General features: G+C 52.1%; 1 protein-coding gene across 2 annotated transcripts in view; it reads left to right on the top strand.

Moving 5' to 3' along the window:
* Positions 1-21,579, top strand: part of Dnah1 (dynein axonemal heavy chain 1) — a 61,251-nt gene that overhangs the window by 27,403 nt on the left and 12,269 nt on the right. For both annotated transcript variants that reach the window (XM_050158261.1, XM_050158260.1), the window contains exons 26-54: positions 19-159; positions 551-714; positions 911-1,024; positions 1,336-1,524; positions 1,741-1,846; positions 2,376-2,489; positions 3,196-3,345; positions 3,684-3,770; positions 3,881-4,067; positions 5,731-5,822; positions 5,947-6,101; positions 8,434-8,611; positions 9,409-9,603; positions 9,685-9,804; positions 10,042-10,200; positions 10,292-10,399; positions 11,832-11,972; positions 12,112-12,272; positions 12,711-12,868; positions 13,422-13,595; positions 14,323-14,361; positions 15,291-15,469; positions 16,412-16,642; positions 17,832-18,028; positions 18,484-18,619; positions 19,475-19,683; positions 19,894-20,065; positions 20,738-20,929; positions 21,286-21,396. In XM_050158261.1, coding sequence (XP_050014218.1) covers positions 19-159; positions 551-714; positions 911-1,024; positions 1,336-1,524; positions 1,741-1,846; positions 2,376-2,489; positions 3,196-3,345; positions 3,684-3,770; positions 3,881-4,067; positions 5,731-5,822; positions 5,947-6,101; positions 8,434-8,611; positions 9,409-9,603; positions 9,685-9,804; positions 10,042-10,200; positions 10,292-10,399; positions 11,832-11,972; positions 12,112-12,272; positions 12,711-12,868; positions 13,422-13,595; positions 14,323-14,361; positions 15,291-15,469; positions 16,412-16,642; positions 17,832-18,028; positions 18,484-18,619; positions 19,475-19,683; positions 19,894-20,065; positions 20,738-20,929; positions 21,286-21,396 — 4,359 coding nt within the window. The remainder of the gene's footprint in view (positions 1-18; positions 160-550; positions 715-910; positions 1,025-1,335; positions 1,525-1,740; positions 1,847-2,375; positions 2,490-3,195; positions 3,346-3,683; positions 3,771-3,880; positions 4,068-5,730; positions 5,823-5,946; positions 6,102-8,433; positions 8,612-9,408; positions 9,604-9,684; positions 9,805-10,041; positions 10,201-10,291; positions 10,400-11,831; positions 11,973-12,111; positions 12,273-12,710; positions 12,869-13,421; positions 13,596-14,322; positions 14,362-15,290; positions 15,470-16,411; positions 16,643-17,831; positions 18,029-18,483; positions 18,620-19,474; positions 19,684-19,893; positions 20,066-20,737; positions 20,930-21,285; positions 21,397-21,579) is intronic.

Below are 21,579 nucleotides of genomic sequence, written 5' to 3' on the forward strand. Positions count from 1 at the left end.
TGGATGTTGTCTTTGCAGATGGCCAGAACTGAGTGGGTTCTGAACTGGCCAGGCCAGGTAACCATTGCTGGCTGCCAGACATACTGGACAATGGAGGTAGCCCAGGCGCTGGAGGCTGGCAACATCAGTAGCAAGCTGTTCCCCCAGCTTTCCAAACAGGTAGGGTTGATGAAGATCGATGTCCCCCACATCCCAACACCCAACACCAGTTCTCCAGCCTGGAAGAGGGGAAAGGTGAGGTCCACAACGCAGATCAGATTCTGTGGGGCCAGCAAGAAGGGACCTAAGGAGGGCTCCGAGACTGGGCACTGCCTCTCTCCTAACCGCCTGTGAGGCCGGCACTAGGCTTTGCCTGTACCATCCCGTGGACGACCCGTGCTCCATGCTTCTCGCCATATTCCAGACTCCCTTCCCAGCCCTGAACACACTGAACATCACAAGCGGCAGTTCTTGCTCTCCTCCCATCCCAGACCAGCACAACTCCCCTGTGGCCGAGGGGCGGGGCTCCCTTAGATCTCAGATCTCTGTAGCGATTTCCCCATTCTTTCAGCTCAGTGACCTGGTGGCTCTGGTGCGGGGGAAGCTGTCGCGCATGCAGCGGGCAGTACTTTCGGCACTCATTGTCATTGAGGTCCATGCCAAAGACGTGGTGAGCAAGCTGATCAGTGAGAACATCGTCAGTGTACATGACTTTGAGTGGATCTCTCAGCTCAGGTGAGGGCCAGAATGGGCGAGGCTGGGGTGGGAACACTGGCAATCACACGACATGTGTCCCCTGCCCTCGAAGCAGAGAAAAGATAAACAGGGGTATTTTTGTGTCTTTAGTCTCTAAAATCCCCTCTTTTTAACTGTATACCTCCTCAATGGCCTTTGGCTCCATGTCCAGAAATCCATGTCTCTGCATTGCTAGGTACTACTGGGCAAATAACGACCTGTACATCCGCGCTGTGAATGCCGAGTTTATCTATGGCTATGAGTACCTAGGCAACAGTGGGAGGCTGGTGATCACACCCCTCACTGACAGGTGAAGGCCCCTCCCCAGCTGGGCTTTGGGTAAGGGAAATGGATAGCCCCAGGTTAGCCCACCCAGGGGGGTCTCTGAACAAAGCATGGCCGGGCATAGCAATAGGACAGGAGAACTACACAGGTAGCAGCCTCAGGCTCCAGTCCTGACCCCTGGCAGTCAGGGCTGGCAGACCTGGTCCTGAGGTAGGAGCGAGAGCTACTGATCCACAGGGCCATGAAGGGGGAAGTGCCTCAGGTCTGTGGAACAGCCCAGGAAGGGAATCACCCAGGATGGGTGTGGCCTGTGCCCACCTCCTTTCACTCCCACAGGTGCTATCTGACCCTGACTGGAGCCTTGCACCTCAAGTTTGGAGGTGCACCAGCTGGCCCAGCTGGCACAGGGAAAACAGAGACCACGAAGGACCTGGGAAAGGCCTTGGCCATACAGACAGTTGTGTTCAACTGCTCTGACCAGCTCGACTTCATGGCCATGGGCAAGTTCTTCAAGGGTCTGGCCAGGTGAGACTGGGCACGAGAAGGCACGGGGAGCAGTATGGGAGAACACTGGCTAAGAGGAGCCCACAAGGGACACGGTGGAGTAGCAGGAGTCAGAGGATCAGCTCAGCGGGCTAGGGTTGATGCAGCCTCCTCCCCAGTGAGATCAGAGGGCTGTTGGAAGGAGGTACCAAGTGTGCACTGAGTATGCGCCCTACCCAAATGCCTTCTTTGGCTTAGTGCTGGGGCCTGGGCCTGCTTTGACGAGTTTAATCGGATTGACATCGAGGTGTTGTCTGTGGTGGCGCAGCAGATCACCACCATCCAGAAGGCACAGCAGCAACGGGTGAGCATTGGGCACCCCAGAGGGATGGCACTGCCCCCCATCGCCCGGAGTGCTTTGTCTAGAAGGGTTTTATAGTCAGTTCCAAACCCCACCTTCTTACCTCAGCCTGTGGTGAGGTAAAGGGAGCCCTGTCCTACACCCTGGCTCGTATGGAAAGTCCAGGGCCCAGCCTTGTGCAGGATAGCCAAGGATCTTGCCCAAGGGACAAGAGCTGAGAAGCTGACACACCCCCACTTGAAGTCATGCCCTGGGTTCTGTTCCGGGCTGAATCTAGGTCAATTTAAGTAAATCTTAAGGGGCCAGTCATAACTGACTAGTGGATGTGGGGAACAAGCAACTGTGTGGAAACCCCTGAGGAACGGGGCCAGGCCCTACGAGCCCATGGGGGTCATTGAGATCTGGTCTTAGGCCAGATCCCAGGAGATCTAACCAGGTCAGTGGCCTGTGGGAGGAGCTCAGTCAGAGGAGGGGAAGGTCTGCACATCTTTAATCTCTTTAATGTTGGCCAACCCCTGAACCCCACCTACAGGTGGAACGCTTCATGTTTGAGGGTGTTGAAATCCCCCTTGTACCATCCTGTGCCGTGTTTATCACCATGAACCCAGGATATGCTGGCCGCACAGAGCTGCCTGATAACCTAAAGGTAAGTTCAGGCCCAGGGTGACCAGAAGGTAACAGAGCTCTAGCCTGGACCCCCTAGGATGCTAAGCCTCTGGTTCAAGAGCACATAGTTAGCTGCCCGGCATGAGGAACTGGGATTCTCTGTGGTGGTGCTCCTGTCCCGGGAACCCATTGGACCATACACAGCTACAGAGTGGGGGCCCTGGGCTTGTCTTCAGGGCGTGGGGGAAGTCTGGGATTCCTTTGGGGTAGGGGGCAGAGCATCTGACAGAAGGGGCTAAGGTGGATGTGTGAGAAAAGTGGGAAGACAGAAGTGCCATGGAGAAGGTGTTCATCCATACAAAGATTCAAAGATTCATCCAGGAAAGCAGTCCTTTCCTTTTCTTTTTTGTTTTGTTTTGGTTTTGGTTTTTTGAGACAGGGTTTCTCTGTAGCTTTGGAGCCTGCCCTGGAACTAGCTCTTGTAAACCAGGCTGGCCTCAAACTCACAGAGATCCGCCTGCCTCTGCCTCCCCAGTGCTGGGATTAAAGGTGGCAGCATGCACCACCACTGCCCGGCTGCCATTTCTAGTAGTAAGCACCGCAAAGCCACTGTAGAGAGGAAGCCTCAGTGCGGCAGGTGTGGCACAGAGGAGAATCCCAGCTATGGATCAGATAGTCCAGAGAAAGACCAAGTCCCTGGGTGGGCTGTGATCTGTCTGCCTTTTACATGTGTGTTGTACATCCAGGCTCTCTTCCGACCTGTGGCCATGATGGTCCCCGATTATGCCATGATTGCCGAGATCTCCCTCTACTCCTTTGGCTTCAATGAGGCCAACGTACTGGCTAAGAAGATCACCACCACCTTCAAGCTGTCCTCCGAGCAGCTCAGCTCCCAGGTAAGGCCCTGGTTAGTTCCACAATCTCAGGCTGAAGCATTGCCATCCACTCCAACCTCCAGAGCTGTTCCAAATTCACCTTCTGTGAGGGAGAGATTCAGAATGGGCACTCCTATATGCCAGAGGCTTGTAGGGCTGGTAAAGTAGAAGGCACCAAGGCAGCCCAAAGAAGGGGCACCTAGCCTGGCTCCATGCGCAGACCTGTGGGGAAAAGGACATCTCAGCTACAAGATAGGACACGAGGCATGGCCAGGTTCCATGTGGGAGGAATGCTGACGACAAGGCAGAACACCGAGAAAGGACATCACCCACACGTGCCCTTCCTGTGGTGCCAACAGGATCACTATGACTTTGGGATGAGAGCTGTAAAGACTGTCATCTCAGCAGCTGGGAACCTCAAGAGAGAAAACCCCACCATGAATGAGGTGAGCTCTCTCCACAGAGCTCCTATGTCTCGAGAGGGCTTCAGGAGGGTCCTAGCCCTGGAGAAGAACACAGCCCACCACCCTGAAGCCCTTACCATCCCCTCCTACAGGAGCTGATCTGCCTTCGGGCCATCCGGGATGTGAACGTGCCCAAGTTCCTGCAGGAAGACCTCAAGCTCTTTGCAGGGATTGTGTCTGACCTGTTTCCTACCATCAAGGAAGAGGAGACTGACTATGGCATCCTGGACCAGGCCATCCGCAAGGCCTGTGTGAAGAGCAACCTCAAGGATGTGGATGGTGAGCTCCAGTCCCGGGATTCCTACAGACCCTGGCGTTCCAGTCTGAGGAAGTGCTGGCTCCAGCCACCTTGGAGTCCAGGGTCTGGAGACAGGGACAGGGTGGTGCTGTCTCAGGGTCCCTCACCACTGACCAAGGTGCCCCTGGATTTGTCTTTACTAGTGCTCTCCAGGTGATGGTCAGCATGCTTCTTTACCGACACCCCATAATTTAGGTCCTCTACCCATGGCAGGAGCCATCCCAACCCAAAGTCCCCTCTCTAGCCTTGCCTCGTCTTAGTTAGGATTTCTATAGCTCTGACAAAGCAATGTGACCAAAGCAATTTGGGGAGAAAAGGGTTTATTTCATCTTATAATTCTCAGGAAGTTAGGGCAAGCAACTGAACACAGAAACTGAAGAAAAGGCCATGGCGGGTGCTGCTTTTTGTTTCTTTTGTTATTCGAGACAGGGTTTCTCAGAGTAGCCCTGACTGTCCTAGAACTCACTCTGTAGGTGAGAACTCAGACGTCCACCTGCCTCTGCCTCCAGAGTGTTGAGATTAAAGGTGTGTACTACCAGTGCCCACCTGGCCTCAGCCTTGCGTTCTTAGAGCACCCAGGACCACCAAAACAGGGGTGACACTGCCCACAGTGAGCTGGATCCTCCTGCATCAGTCATTCATGTACCAGACTCTTGCCTGCAGGCCAATATGATGGGAACTTTTCGCAGTTGAGTTTCCCTCTTGCCAAATGACCCTAGCTTGTGTCAAGCTGACGCACGCTGGTTGAGGCTGTCCATCCCTGCCCCCCCCCGCCCCCATCCCCACGCCAGCTTGGCTGCTGGTGCAGGAGGACACCCCAGCCTGGTCACCACATGTCTATGCAGCTTGTATTCTTGATCCCTACAGTTTCCTGGCACAGCTGCTCCTTCTCCTCCCAGCACCTCCCAGAAGGTCCTTAGGGGTGGGGACCCTCTAAGGAAGGCATGTCTGGCCACACAGCTCTCCACTAGGGTCTTGACCAGCTGATTTGCTCGTCTTAGCCTCCCAGGGCCCCTACCTCAGTGCTTCCTGTGATTTTCTGTTCCTTGTGTAGCTCCCTTCCCTGGCCACCTCCTGCACTTAGACGCAGCAAGCTTGTTAAATCAAGCCCTGGGCTCTTCTCTGCCCCCACAACCTTGGGCCAGCCCCCATTGTTTGAAGCCTGTCCCTTTGGCAGGAACCCCTGAGCCTGACAGAGCCACAACCACCCCCAACACCTTGGGGAAAGCAATGTGCTCTTTCTGAAGGCTCCAACAGACTGGGATTCTGACCCTTGCAGTTCACCTCGCGCTGGAAAGCACTTGCTCAGGCCGGTGCTCTCAGGAGGCTGGGTAGTCACTTCAGGGAAGAAGTTCATTCTGATGCCCATAATGGCTGACCACCCAACTAGATGATGTTAGGCAATGGTAGCAACAATAACACTGGCTGGCCTCCAGAGAGGTTCTTCTGTGTGCCCTGTAAGCCCTGTGCTTGGGGCTGCCCATGCCCCTACCTAGAGCACAGCTGTTACTGCTTTCCCAACTTTGCAAAAGAAGACACTGAGGCTCAGGGGGTCAAGTGGCACACCCAAGGCCACACAAGCTGGCCTCAGTGACACAGTTCAGTCCCATCTTCTAAGCCATGTTCCCCCACCTTGGCCCCTAGGCTTCCTGATCAAGTGCATTCAGCTCTATGAAACCACGGTGGTACGGCATGGCCTCATGCTTGTTGGGCCCACAGGCTCTGGCAAGAGTAACGTAAGCAGAGGGCCTGGGAGGGTGTCTCCAACAAGGGCATCAGCCTCTGCCTGTACCCCATCGGCCTCTGCCTCCCCGCCCTCTGAGAAGCCAGGAGGTTCACTTTCTGGTGGTGACTCCACAGTGCTACAGAGTCCTGGCAGCTGCCATGACGTCGCTGAAAGGGAAACCATCCATTAGTGGCGGGGTGTATGAAGCTGTCAGCTACTATGTGCTCAACCCCAAGTCCATCACAATGGGCCAGCTCTACGGGGAGTTTGACCTGCTCACCCATGAGTGGTGAGTGGCCCCCAAGTTGCTCCAGGGATGTACTCTCAGGCTGCCTGCAGTGGCCATTGGGAAATTCAGCTCTCAGCAGAAAGCCTGGGGTGAGAGCCAGCATTCCACTTCCTCAGCGACTTTCCTCAGTTACATCATTTGCACAGTGGGGACAATAATGGCAGTGTTGCTGTGGAAGGAAAGGAACCTAACACATGGAATGTGCCAGGACGGTGGTTGGCATGGATGGACGCTCAGCAGATGGCTGTCTTTACCCTGAGAGAGGTGAAGAGGTCATCCAGGCCTTGCTCCCAGGCTAGGGCATCTATTTATAGGGACAGGAGTGGAAGTATCTCCTTAGCTGTAGTGCTCCATAAACCCGGTAAGGGGTGGGCACTAATGAGGAGAGTCTCTTCCTTTTCCGGTGTGTACCTGCTCCAGATCCCCAGTTCTGTGCAATGGTCTTTCCCATGCCTACCCCAGACTCATGTGAGTAGCGGTGGGGTCCACAGGCAAGCCCGGGAAAATGCCCCATTGAAGACAAAAGGTTATTGAACTCTATATCTTCCAAAGAATGCTAAAGAAGATTTTATTCAGGACCATGACCATAATAAGTATAGGGACTGCTGGGGCATCATCTCAGGGTAGGGGACACAACGGGCTCAGCTCCAAACACAGCATGGGCAGTGTTCCTACCAGTGGGTAGAAAGCTTCTAAGAGGGCACGTGAGGGGAAGGGTGTTTCTGACTAAGCTGACCTCACAGGATCCGTAAGATGGACCAAGCGGTCAGACCTCACCTGGAGAAGGAGAGGGATGGGGAACACAAACAAGTGTTGAGGTGAGCAAGTGTGTGGGGTAAGGGCTTGTCTAGATGACTTAGCAGGGCTGGCTGCTCAGGCAGAGTTTATGGACGGTGCACATGTGGGCCTCTGGGACTCTCAGGGACCAGAGCCTCTTTCTCTAGCATACAGACCTTCTGAAAACTGAGCCCTTCTTGGATTCTGAAAGCACACTTGGCCCTTCTCCTGTTCTTCCCACCTTCCAGAACTAAATGTACCCCCAGCTCTGCTGTTGTCCCCCACCACTGGTCATCACCCCTGACTTCCATTTAATGTGACTTCTATGGAACCTTAGCAGGGAGGGAGGGATAGAAACATGTTTTGTTTGTTTTTTTAATTTTTCTTTTATTATGTATACAGTGTTTTGCCTGGGTGTATGCTTGTACACCAGAAGATGGCACCAGATCTCATTGCAGATGGTTGTGAGCCACCATGTGGTTGCTGGGAATTGAACTCAGGACCTCTGGAAGAGCAGTCAGTGCTCTTAACCTCTGAACCATTTCTCCAGCCCCCGAAACATGTTTTCATTATACCATGTTACACTAAAAACTCAGTTTTCTCATTGTAATTTTTGAATAAGTAGAGATATGAAAGTGTTAAAAAGATGAAAACCAATAATCACAATACATTATATATAAGTAATATCCAAAAAAATTAAAGATAGCTTTAAGGAAATCAATTGGCAGGTCATAGATTTGTAAATACATTTGTATCTATATGTGACTTTAGAGTTTTATTCAAAACACAATAGAACCCTGGCTGTCCCCACCCCACGCCATCAGACGTTTCGCTTTCTGTAGATTCATTTCCCTGAGGTCAAGCGCAGTCTGTAAATATTAACTGGAAAGTTCCAGATATGCAGAATGCATTTTAAATTGTACGTCATTCTGAGTAGTGGGGAGAAATCTTGTACTGAACCATTCCACCCCACCACGGGAAGTGACTCAGCCTTTGTCCAGTGTGGCCACGCCGGGTGCGCTGTCTCCCAGTAAGCACTTGTTAGGCACATCGGTTATCACACTGACTCATGGTCGCTCTCCTCAGATTTAAATAACCCCTATTTTAACTATGCCCCAGTTAACTATCCTGTTAACAATTGTTCTGTTCGTTAATGTACCTAAATTATAAATCAACTTTCTCATACCTATTTATAATAGGATAAAACGGCTTATATATAGTATTATGTACTATACACAATTTCAGATAGCCACAGTGTAGGGGTAGGGGAGGATCTTGGAATACAGCTCTTGAAGATAAACCAGTGTTTTTAAGTAAGAAACCTGCTTGTTTTTTTTTTTTTCAAAATTGACCAATGCTTCAGTAACTGCTTAGCAAACCCATCAAAAACTACATATCAGTTTATGAAGACAATATGATGAAACCCATTATTAAACATAACTAATATATGCTAATAAAATTTTTTAAGGTAAGAGCCAACTGGGTGACCAGGGAGCCATTTGTGCCCACACCCCTGAGTCCCTGGCACCTACAGCTCTCTCCTCGATGGTTACAGGACAGACGGGATTTTCTCCTCCCTCATCCGAGCCGGGGCCATTGCTAATGACACCAACAAGAAATGGTACATGTTTGATGGGCCAGTGGATGCCGTCTGGATAGAGAACATGAACACAGTGCTGGACGACAACAAGAAGCTGTGCCTCAGCTCTGGGGAGATCATCAAACTCACAGAGGTGTGCTGGCTGCCCACCCCACCCAGTCTTTTCGGCAGCTAGTTGGGTCTGGAGACTGCACCAGGCTGGCCAGGCTTCATCCCACTCTATCCCTACTTCAGGAGCCTGGATGGCAGCACGCCCCTCCCAACCCTGCCTCCCCTCCTCTAAGCCTTGTCCTCTGCAGCTGTCTTTCAGAAGGCCTGCTTCCTGTGGTGTTTAAAGCATAAGGCCGTGACAGTTGCCCTGCTGTCCCCTGGGTTATGCTGCTGCAAGCCTCCCAGGTCCACTCCACTTTTGGCCTTGTCGACCCCGTCTGCACTATGTATTAACCCAGTTCTAGCAATGTATGCAGGGACTGGGGACTTGGTGGCACAAACCTGGCCACAGGGACCTGTTTGTTCTGTGTAGCTCAGCCCTGAGAAAGCTATGGCCAGCTATGGCCTGGCTATGAGAGCATTTCAGAATGCCCTGACTCCTGAGAACCTGTGGCAGCTTATGTGAACCCATGTGTGACGGGAGCTCAGAAACAGAGCCCATATGGGGTCCTCTGGGGTCCCAGGCCTCGAGGAATTTCACACTGGCCAGAAAGTCCAGGACTCCCCAACACCACCTCTCCCTCAAGACTCTGTGGATGCCCACATTACCAGATGAGGATTCAGGGATCCCTGTGCCGCAGCCCCAGCCCTGTTCCATCCAACTGCTGCCCACAGAGCCTCTTGGCAGGGTGGACAGACAGCTTCCCAAAGCCCCATGTCCCTTTCCCTTACTTGAAGGCAGGTAACTGGCCCACTTAACATGTTGTATCTTGACACCAGGCAATGACCATGATGTTCGAGGTACAGGACCTGGCAGTGGCCTCACCCGCCACAGTATCCCGTTGTGGAATGGTGTACCTGGAGCCCAGCATCCTGGGACTCATGCCATTCGTTGAGTGCTGGCTAAAATGTCTCCCTTCCATAATAAAACCCTATGAGGAATATTTCAATATCCTCTTTGTCAAGTTTCTGGAGGTAGGTGAAGTCGCCCAGCCAAAGGGGTGGCAGAGTACTGGTCACCGCTAGCCATGAGAGCCTGGCGCTTGTTCCCAACAGAGTTCCATCGACTTCATTCGAGCCACAGGGAAGGAAGTGATTGCCTCAACCAACAGCAATCTGACCATGAGTCTCCTCAAACTACTGGACTGCTTCTTCAAACCTTTCCTACCCAGAGAGGTACAGTCCAAACAGTGAGGCTGCAGGATTGGTCCCTCCCAGCCCCTGTTCTCCTTGCTCGGGCTGCAAAAAGCCTATGAATATCACCACCAGCTTCCTGGAAGAACAGGATTGACTCCCCACAGATCATGAGCCCACCCCATCCAATACGTTGTAGGGAAGCAAACTACATGATATTCCCACTTACGCTTCCCACTACTGCCCCCGACTTAACCTGATGCTGTTCTTTGTTCCCAGGGCCTCAAGAAGATACCCTCTGAAAAGCTGAATCATATCCCAGAGCTGATAGAACCCTGGTTCATCTTCGCGCTGGTCTGGAGTGTAGGCGCCACAGGGGACTACCTCAGCCGCCTCAACTTCAGCCAGTGGCTAAGGATGAAGATGATGATAGAACAGGTGAGAAGCAGGTAGGCCCAGGCCAGGCCTCTGGGGACAATGGCAGGCCACTCACTGAGACTCACGAGGCCGCCTTCCTGTGTCTTGATAGATAAAACTACTTTTCCCAGAAGACGGGCTGGTGTTCGATTACAGACTGGATGACGCTGGGATCAGCAGCACCGAGGATGAGGACGATGAAGAGGAGGAGGGCAAACAGGTGGCCATGGCCTGCCCAGGAATGGGGGAGGGTAGAACCCCAGACCCTCAGTGAATAATGGCCCCTTCGAGAAAGCCATATTGAGGCTGTTGGCTGTTTCTGTCACCGTCCCGAACTTTACAGTCTACTGGGTGATCACTATTGTGTTCATCTTAAAGACATGGGAATTGAAACACAAAATAGTCCTAATCAGCTGGGCAGTGGCAAAGCTGAACCTGAGCATGGAGTTTGGAAGTTCCGGAGTGCCCACTTCCCATACAAACGTTTCTCCCGCACTGGTGCTGAGTCCAAGGACCAGCCCACTTTTCTAGTTAGCAGCCCCCATTTTCCCTAGAAGCAAGCTCCCTAAGGGCCCAGGAGCATGCCTGGTATCCAGCTTTAGTGTCCCCATCTTAACTGTCAGCCAATCAGAGCTTCTGAGTCCTGTTACTCCAGGGAGGTGACAGAAGGTCACTGAGTAGTGTCCTGCTGTGAACTTCAGGGTACATTTGGGTCTAAGAGTCAGAACTGCCACCAGTGGGACATGTTGGTCTGGCCAAAGTGAGCCCTCCATCAAAGGGGTTTTGCAAGGGCCATGGACAAGGGAAGTCATGAAGCAAGGGCAGCGAGAAGATGGGGTGAGGTGGCCCCTCTGCATCCAGCTGTCAGTGCCCTGGGTTCTGGTGTCCCCGCTCTATTACCATAAAAATAAACAGTGAGCACCTTTGCATCCCTGGGTTAATCAATTCCCAGAGCATCTTCTTGCCAAGACCTAGGGACTGGCTGGCTGTGTGTGGAACACCATCACTCAGTGTAAACAGAGACTTCTTATTCATTCCCAGTCGCCCAGACCCAAATAATCACACAGCAACTATATTAATTACAACACTGCTTAGCCTATTAGCTCAGGCTTCTTATTAACTAACTTTTACATCTTAAATTAACCCATTTCTATTATTTTATATTTTACCATGAGGCTCGTGGTTTGTTACCTCTTACTTCTTGGACAGCTACATGGTGTCTGCCTCCTTCAGCAGTTATATGGCATCTCTCTGACTCTGCCTACCCTTTCTATATATATCTCTTCCAGCCTGGCTATATTCTGCCCTGACATAGGCCAAAGATGTTTTGTTCATTAACCAGTAAAAGCAACACATATACAGAAGGACATCCCACATCAACTCAGCAGCTGCAGTCAGGGAGTCCCCACCTGTTCAGCTGTGTTCAAAGAACCTGCATTTCTGGTGGTGTATGTTGGGAGCCTCCCATTCCATACAAAGAGCAGACCACAGTAATTCCTATCTCTCTCAGCAGTAGCCCTTCCCCTAGATGTCCTTGCCAAGACCCAGAAGGACAATACCTCATCCTCCTGCTATACTTAGCAATGGGGCCCCAGTCCGGAGGGGAATGGGAAGGGATTTCAGACCCAGCCTGAACCGGGATGTGGTTCCAGGTTGCCTGGGTAAAGTGGATGGACTCCTCAGCTCCCTTCACCATGATGCCAGACACCAACTACTGCAACATCATCGTGCCCACCATGGATACCATGCAGATGTCCTACCTGCTGGGCATGCTGATCACCAACAATAAGCCTGTAAGTTACCCCATCATGCCCTGTCCCAGCCCACCCAAGGCTGGGGTTAGGGCATGGCTAGTCTTCCACACCAACCAGTGGTGGTCCCCTCTGCATTGGCCCTGTATGTGCCCCACCTTCCCGATCACTATTCTCCCAGGTGCTGTGCATTGGGCCGACAGGCACAGGGAAGACACTCACCATCTCCAACAAGCTTCTCAAGAACCTGCCACTGGAGTATATCAGCCACTTCCTCACCTTCTCAGCCCGCACCTCCGCCAACCAGACCCAGGACCTCATTGATAGCAAGCTGGACAAGAGGCAGGACCCCTCTGGTTCCTTCCCCAGCCTAACTGAACCAGCTGCCTCACCTATCCCACCAAATTCTGCTCCTGGCTTTGCCTGAAATGATCCAGTAGAAGCCAGAAATCCCACTAGGGGTCCTAGGGTGCCTTTCAGATCTCTCCTTGCCTCTTTCGGGATCCTCCTAGTCTTTCTGTGGGGCTTTCACCGGCCACTAAGGCAGGACTGTGAACTGCCTTAAAGATAGCTATTTTCCACCTTTCTCAGAAGTAGGACGCTTCTTAAAGACCTCAGATACAGATCAGCTGGTTCCAAATGTCTCAAGGCAGAGGGCTGGTCATGAGGTTTGGCAATTTAGAGAAGGCTAACATTTAGTAAGGTGCCATTCAGTTGCCTCTTGAGTTCTCAGTAGACCTGGTACCCATGGGTGCTGGGTTCACACAGCCCCTCCCACAGGCGAAAGGGTGTGTTCGGGCCACCGCTAGGGCGCAACTTCATCTTCTTCATTGATGACCTAAACATGCCAGCCCTGGAGACATACGGTGCCCAGCCACCTATCGAGCTGCTGCGCCAGTGGATGGATCATGGTGGCTGGTATGACCGAAAGATCATCGGTGCGTGCTGTCACGGGACAGCAGGGAGTGGGCTGCATGTGCTGGGTGAACAGTACAGTGGGTGCAGGGTGGAGACCATTTCAGAGGCCCCCCAAAATATTTTAATTCCTCCTGAAACTGGAGGTCAAAGAAAAGTTTCCGTGCCCGTTAACACATTTCTTATATCAGCTCTGCCGTACATTGCATTTTTGGATGCATATGTGTACGCGTGTTTGCACAAGTGTGGGCACATTTGGGCGGCTTTGTGATGAGTCTTTCCCTTGATCGCTGTCCGCTTAGCTGAAGGAGGGTCTCTCGCTGAACTCAGAACTTTCTGACTCAGCATGTCTAGCTAGCCACCTTACCCCTGCCTCTACCTCCTAAATTGCTGAGATTACAGACACACTGTCACATCTACCTGGCTTTTGTGTGGGTGCTGGCATGTAACTCTTCAGAGCCATGTCCCCAACACCATAAATTACAGTTTTAACATACATTCTTACCAGGGGCAAGGGGCCCACAGAAGTCATGTCCTTCTGGGTAGACCCCTGACTGACTTCCCACTCCCGCTTAGGAGCCTTTAAGAACCTGGTGGACATCAACTTCGTCTGTGCCATGGGTCCCCCAGGGGGAGGCAGGAATGCTATCACGCCAAGGCTGACACGCCACTTCAACTACCTGTCTTTCATCGAGATGGATGAAGTCAGCAAGAAACACATCTTCTCTACAATCCTGGGATGCTGGATGAGTGAGTATAGGGTCAGGGCAGGAGAGGCCATGGACAGAGGCGGAGACCCAGGGCAGCTGTCACACCACAAAGACAGCAGGCTAGCACTGGGCAGGAAAAAGGCACAGAGCCACTAAGTGCAGCCCCAGCTTTTCTCCTTTAGTTGGCAGTTACGGCTGGCAAGTTCATGAACCTCTCTGAACCTCTGCTTCTTCATCAATGGGTGCTAACATTAATCCCTACCCCTCCAAGTCTTGAGAGTTAAGGTATGGCACATAGCGCCTAATATAAAGCCATGGAGCACTTCTGCATATTGCACATGTGATAGATACATATCTCCATATATGCATCCACTGACATAGAGACATGTGCTAGTGTTTGCCCAGACGCTCACATGGAATGACTGTAACGTTTGCAGAATAGGAAAACCCATAAAGACCAAAGGAACAAAGTAGCCCTGCTCCATCCTGGGGCTTGGAAAAAGTCCACCCAGGATGCAGTTTCTCCAGTAGCCCACCTCCCACCCAGCACACCCCACCGTGGAATGCCACTTGGCACCATGCTGGTCAGAGAGTGCAAGAAGTCAAGCCGTCCATCCGGCCTGGGCCACCCTGCCAGAGTAATAGGTCAGGGCTCTCCTTCATATACGACTGGGCTCTGAGAAGGGATGGGAGGCAGCTGCTTGAGGAGCTTCCAGCAGGAGCTTCCACCTAACTCTGAACCTTGTATCTGTTCCTCGACCCCGCAGATGGACTCCTTGGAGAGAAAAGCTATCGTGAGCCCGTGCGTGAGTGTGGCCTGGGCCTGGGAGGGTGTGGAAGGAAAGGGACAATCCTGGACTCCGGTTCTAGCTGGTGTGTTAACACTGGGATCAAGGACCAGGGTGGGCCCTCCTGGGGCTCACGTGGAGCTAGAGATCAGTCAGCATTGGCACTGACTGCCCCTCGGTTTCCTCTGCCTGTCTTAGAGCCGTTCTATCCCTCGGGGCCTGGTTAGTGTCACACTGGTAGCAGGAAATGGAAGACGAGTAGACAAAGAAAGGAGTCCAGTGAAATCTGGCGCTTGTTAAGTAAGGGTGAGAGATGTCTGTTTGGGTCATCCTCTATGTTCATCACCTAGGATACGTTTGCTCGTCTGACCCTTTCCTTCTGCCAGTTCTGAGTTCTTCCTGTACCCCAAGTTCCCACCCTCAGAGTTCAGTTCCACGTGGAGACAGGCATATTTTTCATAGAACATGGGTATGATAGCAAAGAAAAGCAAGATGGAATTCAGGAGCTCCACAGAGGCTGGTGAGCCCCAGGTCGCCCTATGCCCACCATCGAGCCCACCACTGAAGCCTTGTAGGCCGAGTGATCCTTGCCCATATGTGACTCAGCACTGCTGTGTCAGGTCTTAGCATAGGCTCAGCAGGCAGGAAGGGCCCAGCCAGTACCGAGCCCACTGACACCCACGATTCTGTGACGGCATCTCAGCACCCTCACACAGCTGGTTGTCAGGAATGTGGATGTCAATATTTAGGGCACACAGAATAAGAGATCTCCGTTCCAAGTTAGGCACAGCAGGAAGGCTTTGCAATAGAGGAACTATCTCAGGAGGGGTCGCAGCATAAGCAGCATTCAAACCTGAGGCTAGCAGATGGGTGCTGGGGGAGCCGAAGGGGCACAGTTAGGACCTGTAGAACCTGCACTGGGGCACTCCTGTCTGTGTGACCCACAGCTGGGGCCCCCAACATCGTCCATTTGACGGAGCCCCTCGTGGAAGCTACCATCAGGGTATATGCTACCATCACCTCCCAGCTGCTGCCCACTCCAGCCAAGTCCCACTACACCTTCAACCTGCGGGACCTCTCCAAAGTCTTCCAGGGAATGCTCATGGCTGAGCCAGCCAAGGTTGAGGTGAGGATCTGCCAGGCCCCTCCCCCACGCCCAAGGTGCCCTTACCATCCTCCCCAGACCTCTCCCGATTTTAGGCCTTTCTACCTAAACAGTCCCTAGCCATGATCTGTCTGGGCCCTGAAGAAACTGGGATACAAAGGGTCAGGCCCACCAGAGCCAGACCTTAGCACAACTAAGCCCATCTCGTTAGTCAAACTCATGTCCAAAATTGTGACCATGGTGAGGTCTTGCCGAGAACAAGTCAGGAGAAGGCAAGGGGGTAGGAGAATTTCTAGTAGAGGCCATATGTGCAGGAAAACGTGGGGAGAGGTGAACAAGGCGCCTCTGAGAACTAAATGTGCAGGTGTAAGGAGCAGGCAGTGGAATGCACAGGAGTCACAGTGGGCAGACTATGGGTCCAGTAGGAAGCTCAGATGGGGAGTCACACTGGAGCCACTGGCTAAATAGCCAAAGTGCAGCTAGCCCTAGGAGGTGGGGTAGATAAGACAAAAGTTGGTTCTGGCCTTGTCGGGTTCATAGCAAACCTGGAACATCCTTAGTGTGCCCAGTTACCTTGAGGGGCATTGAAGTGGAACAGTGGGCAATGGATCCAAACAGACAGAGAGAGATAGGCGGGGTTTGCCGAGCAGTTAGATATGGGGTGTTGGGAAGGTATCGGGGGAATGAAGTATCCTTCCCAGGCATGGAGATTGGAGGTTTAAAGAAAGAGAAGTGATAACTTTAGGATGCCCATGACTAGCTACTAGTACTGGGTGTCTGGTGGACACTGGGAGCTAGGGATAGCGTGGCCCAAGCAGCACCCTGCAATTCACTTGCAATTCAGTTGGCCAGAGGCACATCTTCCAACAGCTCTAGTCCCAAGAAGCATGTCCCTACCCTCTGTCTCTCCTCCTGGTTCTCTGGGCCTGGGACAAGGCAGTCACTGACACCGGGCACTCACAGGACAAGGTGCAGCTGCTGCGACTGTGGTACCACGAGAACTGCCGTGTGTTCCGGGACCGACTGGTGAACGAGGATGACCGCAGCTGGTTTGATGAGCTCCTTGAGACCCACATGGAGGAGTTAGGGGTGGCCTTCAGCAAAGTCTGCCCCTTCCAACCCATTCTTTATGGGGACTTCATGTCTCCAGGCTCAGATGTGAAGTCCTATGAGCTAATCACCAGCGAGAACAAGGTGAGTTGATGCTCTGCTCTGGTAGGTCCAGGGGCCCCAACAGTAGTGCCTAGAGAGTCCAAAAGTCTACAGAGGATGAGTAGAAGACCTCAGACCCTCTCTTATCACCATTACTGAATCCTTGTACTAGGCTAGAGTGTCAAAACAGCAGTTGGCGTCTGAGTTCCCATTTCCCCATTGCGGGTTTAGCGAGGCAGCCCATCTGTGAGAACAAGCCTGAGTTCATCTGGACACATCTGCAAACTTGACATGCTGTGCCCATTTGAGATGCTGTCGTTCTCACTCACAGAGGGGCAGGAGGGTTTTAGTGTCATAACTCAGCACCTTGGGAGACAAGGTTGATGTTTTCATCAGTGGCCTCCACTAGTGGCCTCAAAGCTGCGATGCTGAGGTGGACCACCTAGTGGTTTACCCCATAGACATCCTCTCCTAGTTCCCAGTGATCTCACCAGGGCTGCTTCAGACTGGTGTGTTCCATAGGCAGACCTGACATTCCCTCCACACACAGAAGGAACAGAACTAGCCATGGAAAGGGCCAGCTTTCTATCAAAGAGGGCCTGGCACGCATCATCCCAACGTTCCAACCACTGAAACTATGTATAGCTAGGACCACCACAAAAACAGTGGCAGGGGATTCCTATAAGGGCCTCCCCAAATACTTCCAAGGTGGAACTGACTAGACTCCAAAGAAAGCAGCACTAGTGGGTGAACCCAAAGTATCTATTGGGACTTTATGAATACAGAGAGTCACAGATTCTTCATGAAGCACAGTGAGACAAGCTATCCTAGTACTCCACATTGAGGGTGGGTGCTGGGGCTGTCAGAGTGTAGAGACTTGGCTAGGGTCCGTACTAGATAGTGTAGAGACTTGGCTAGGGACTGTTCTGGAGAGTGTAGAGACTTGGCTAGGGACTGTTCTAGAGAGTGTAGAGACTTGGCTAGGGACAGAGCTAGCATCTGCCTAGGGTCCTTCCAACATTCAAGCAACAATCTGGGCTAGTTTGTCAGCACCTGAAGATATATAAGGCACAAGATTTGACTTGTAGCCCCCAGGAGAAAATCTGCAACTTGCCATATCATAGAGTTCTCAATCACTCACAGTTCTGGGTCTGAACAGAGAGCAGAAGGGAACTGGGGGACCCTTTCACGGCAGAGAACCTGACATCCCCCACCGTCTCCCTGTCCCCAGATGATGCAGGTAATTGAGGAGTACATGGAAGACTACAACCAGATCAACACAGCCAAGCTGAAGCTGGTCCTCTTCGTGGATGCCATGAGCCACATCTGCCGCATCAGTCGTACTCTGCGCCAGGCGTTGGGCAATGCCCTGCTGCTGGGTGTGGGTGGCAGTGGCCGCAGCTCCCTCACTCGACTTGCCTCCCACATGTAAGGGATGATGGTGGGCAGTGGGTGGCATGTGGCAGACTATTTAGAACAGATGCTTTTCCACCATGGGAGAATCCTGGTGTGGCTCCAACACAAACCTCAGCATGTGAACTTCTGCAAATGGGACCTGGACCCCAAGAAGAGGCAGCAACAGTGCCCTTTGTTGATGTGGATGGAGGTTAGAAGCAAGCATCCCAGAAGGATGCCTAGGAGAAGTATCCATGGGCCTGCTATCAGAATCAGAGTGTGGAGGGTTGGGGATTAAATGGACAGACTATAGGAATAGTAAGCAAAGGCCAGGAAATAAGAGAAGGGGTACAGGACCTAGAGAACCTGCAAGTCCACTCTGGATAGGAGCAAGATGTCAGGTAGCCAGCTGGGGTATGAGCAGCCACCATCCATCAGTGCCTGGCCTCAGGCCTCTGACGCACCTTGACCCAAACTCCTGCCTCTAGGGCTGAGTATGAGTGCTTCCAGATCGAGCTGTCCAAGAACTACGGCATGTCTGAGTGGCGTGAGGATGTCAAGAAGGTTCTGCTCAAGGCTGGCCTGCAGAACCTGCCCATCACCTTCCTGTTCTCAGACACCCAGGTGCAGCCATACAACAGTCGGCAGGGCTCTGGGTGGGCTGAACAGAGTGTCCCCAAGTGGTATCCTATAAGTGGTCAGTCCTATACACTCAACTCCCTATACATCAGGACCAGGTAGGATTATGATTGAATTGGTCAAGAGAGGAACCAAACCCAGCCTCCAGGGGCTCAGGGAAGACGGAGGTCATTATTTATGCTCTAAGCATAAAAAGGTGCCCTGGCACAATATAGCACACCACCCACAAGCAGTGACTTCCTACACTAAGTACCTAAGGACCACAAGTTTGCTCCTGAGGGACAGGGGACCCATAGTTCCACTCTTTGGGAGTATATAAGGCCTTATAAGTCCTCTTTCCTGGTCTCTGAGTAGAGGCCACAAGACAATCATTGTAGCACTCCAGCCTGGTTTTCAGTACAAGTACCAGGGGATCTAGGCTCCAAGATCATACTCCAACCCTAGACAAGTCCCTCCCCTCCTAGACCCATCCAACCCCTTCATAAGGTCAAGAAAATGAGATTTCCCTCTAACACAGGTCAGAGGCCTCTGTCAGTTGCTCTTGTTTCTTCCTGTGGTAAAATAAGGCCTGGAGGAAAGCCAGAGGAGATCAGGAAGATGTTACACCACCACCCAGGACCTGGGGCCCTGCCACAGCCCACAGGTTATATTCAGAGTTTCCACAATGGGCCCGATCTGAATACAAGTCCAGGGATTCTAAGACCACTTGAGTGACCTTGGCCTAGGTCTGTATATAGGGCTGTTACAAAAGTCCAGGAAGACTGTTCATGAACTGTGATACATGGGGGGGGGGGGGGGGGGGCTTCCGTAAAGGCTTAACTCCTTCCCCTCATCCTCCAGATCAAGAATGAGTCCTTCCTAGAGGATATAAACAATGTCCTGAACTCGGGTGACATCCCCAACCTCTACAATGCAGATGAGCAAGATCAGATTGTCAACACTATGCGGCCCTACATACAGGAACAGGGCCTGCAGCCCACCAAAGCCAACCTCATGGCTGCCTATACTGGACGTGTGCGCAGCAACATCCACATGGTGCTGTGCATGAGGTACATGCAGTTGTCACTAGGTCACGCTGGGGCCTCAGGGATGCTAGAAGGGTCTTATGAAACCAAAGGTGGCCCCAAGCCTGGCCACCATGCCATTCAGACCAAACTACTAGGCTGGTCTGGCTGCTGTGCCACTGGTCTATAGACGGGCTCTGAGTCCTGAGTGCCCAGGTCAGTGTTCTGAGCCTCATGTGGATCCTTCTCCCTCAGTCCCATTGGAGAGGTCTTCCGAGCTCGCTTAAGGCAGTTCCCCTCCCTTGTCAACTGCTGCACCATTGACTGGTTTAACGAGTGGCCGGCAGAAGCCCTGCAATCTGTGGCCACCATGTTCCTGAACGAGATCCCAGAACTGGAATCTTCCTTTGAAGTCATTCAAGGGCTGGTAGGTGTCTTGGTGAGAAGCAGTCTCTTGGGGAGAAATGTTTCCCTTCGGGTAGAGGCTTGGGGTCGCTGAGGCCTGGATAAGAGCCCTACTGCTGGCAGCAAAGCTTTGGTGAGATGGCATTGCCTGTATATGCCTCATTTTCCCCATCTGTGAAATGAGGCCTTGAATCATATGGGGACCTAGTGTTCTACAAATGGCTAGCATCCCCCTTTATTCCAAGAGCCCCCTGATGCCCCTCACAGACTGATCGCACAAACAGGTTAAGCCAAATTTGTCTGCTTCAGTCTCAGAGAATGTCAGCCTTCTGAGGGCCAAGAACTAAGATGAACCCAACATTTCCCTGACTTAGACCCCGCTTCTGAAGGGATGCCATCTTAGGGCTTTCAGAGAGAGGTAGGCTCAGAGAGCTGTGGCAAGGGCCCTGGGCCACAGCTTGGAGACCCCATGGTCAAAGCCAGCTCTGCTCTTGACTAGTATGGGCCTTGGGCTTTCCATATGCATAAAGGGTTACCTTGACCTGGAGTTTCAAGGACCTTAGGAAACAGTGAATCTGAGGTAGAGGAGTTCTGTTGTGACCCTTTCCTCAGGACGAAGACACAGTGGCTTTGTGGGTCTCCAGTACCTGGTCTTTGCTGAAGTCCCACAGTATCCCTGGTCTACCTTTCACAGATTCAAGTTTGTGTATATATTCACCAGTCTGTGGCCAAGAAATGTATTGAGTACCTGGCAGAGCTGACCCGCCATAACTATGTGACCCCCAAGAGCTATTTGGAGCTGCTCAATATTTTCTCCATCCTTATTGGACAAAAGAAAATGGAACTGAAGACTGCCAAAAACCGCATGAAGAGTGGCCTTGACAAGGTAGGCCTGAGGAAGGCCTTATATAGATAGTGGCTAGCAACTGGGGGTTCCTCCTGCTGGGTATAGCAGTCTTGGATGCCAAGGTGACCCAGAATTTTAGACTGTAGCCTGAAGTGCTGCAGGGGATGATTTCCTTCTTAGCGAAAGAACAGAAACTAAAAGCGTGAAGAGAGGGCAGGCAGTGGTGCCTGCAGCTTCTCAGGGAGTAAGGCCTCCTCCACTAGTACCCACCAAATGACTTGGGGGCCGTGAATGGCAGTGATCCAGCAGAGCCCCCCTCCTCACAACTTGGCCTCTCTCTGGTCCCTGTAAGACCTGTTGTTTTGTTTTGTCTTCTCTGCTCTCCCCTACCTCAGCTGTTACGAACTTCTGAGGATGTGGCCAAGATGCAGGAGGAGCTGGAGATTATGCGCCCCCTGCTGGAAGAGGCTGCCAAGGACACCTTGCTCACTATGGAACAGATAAAGGTTGGGGTGTTCCTGGACCCACCTCTTCTCTGATCCTGTCTGAGGATGCTCAACCTCTCAAAACATCAGATGGCTCGTCCCTGGCTTCCACACGTTCTCTAGCCTTTGTCTACTTCATTTTCCTCATTCACCAGTTATCCGTTTGCTTTTTTAAATTGCATTTTTATTGCTATTTATTGAGCT

Source organism: Alexandromys fortis, unplaced genomic scaffold (genome assembly GCF_014885135.2).
Source record: "Alexandromys fortis isolate MF-2015 unplaced genomic scaffold, M_Fortis_MF-2015_v1.1 scaffold_106, whole genome shotgun sequence".
Lineage (NCBI taxonomy): Eukaryota > Metazoa > Chordata > Mammalia > Rodentia > Cricetidae > Alexandromys > Alexandromys fortis.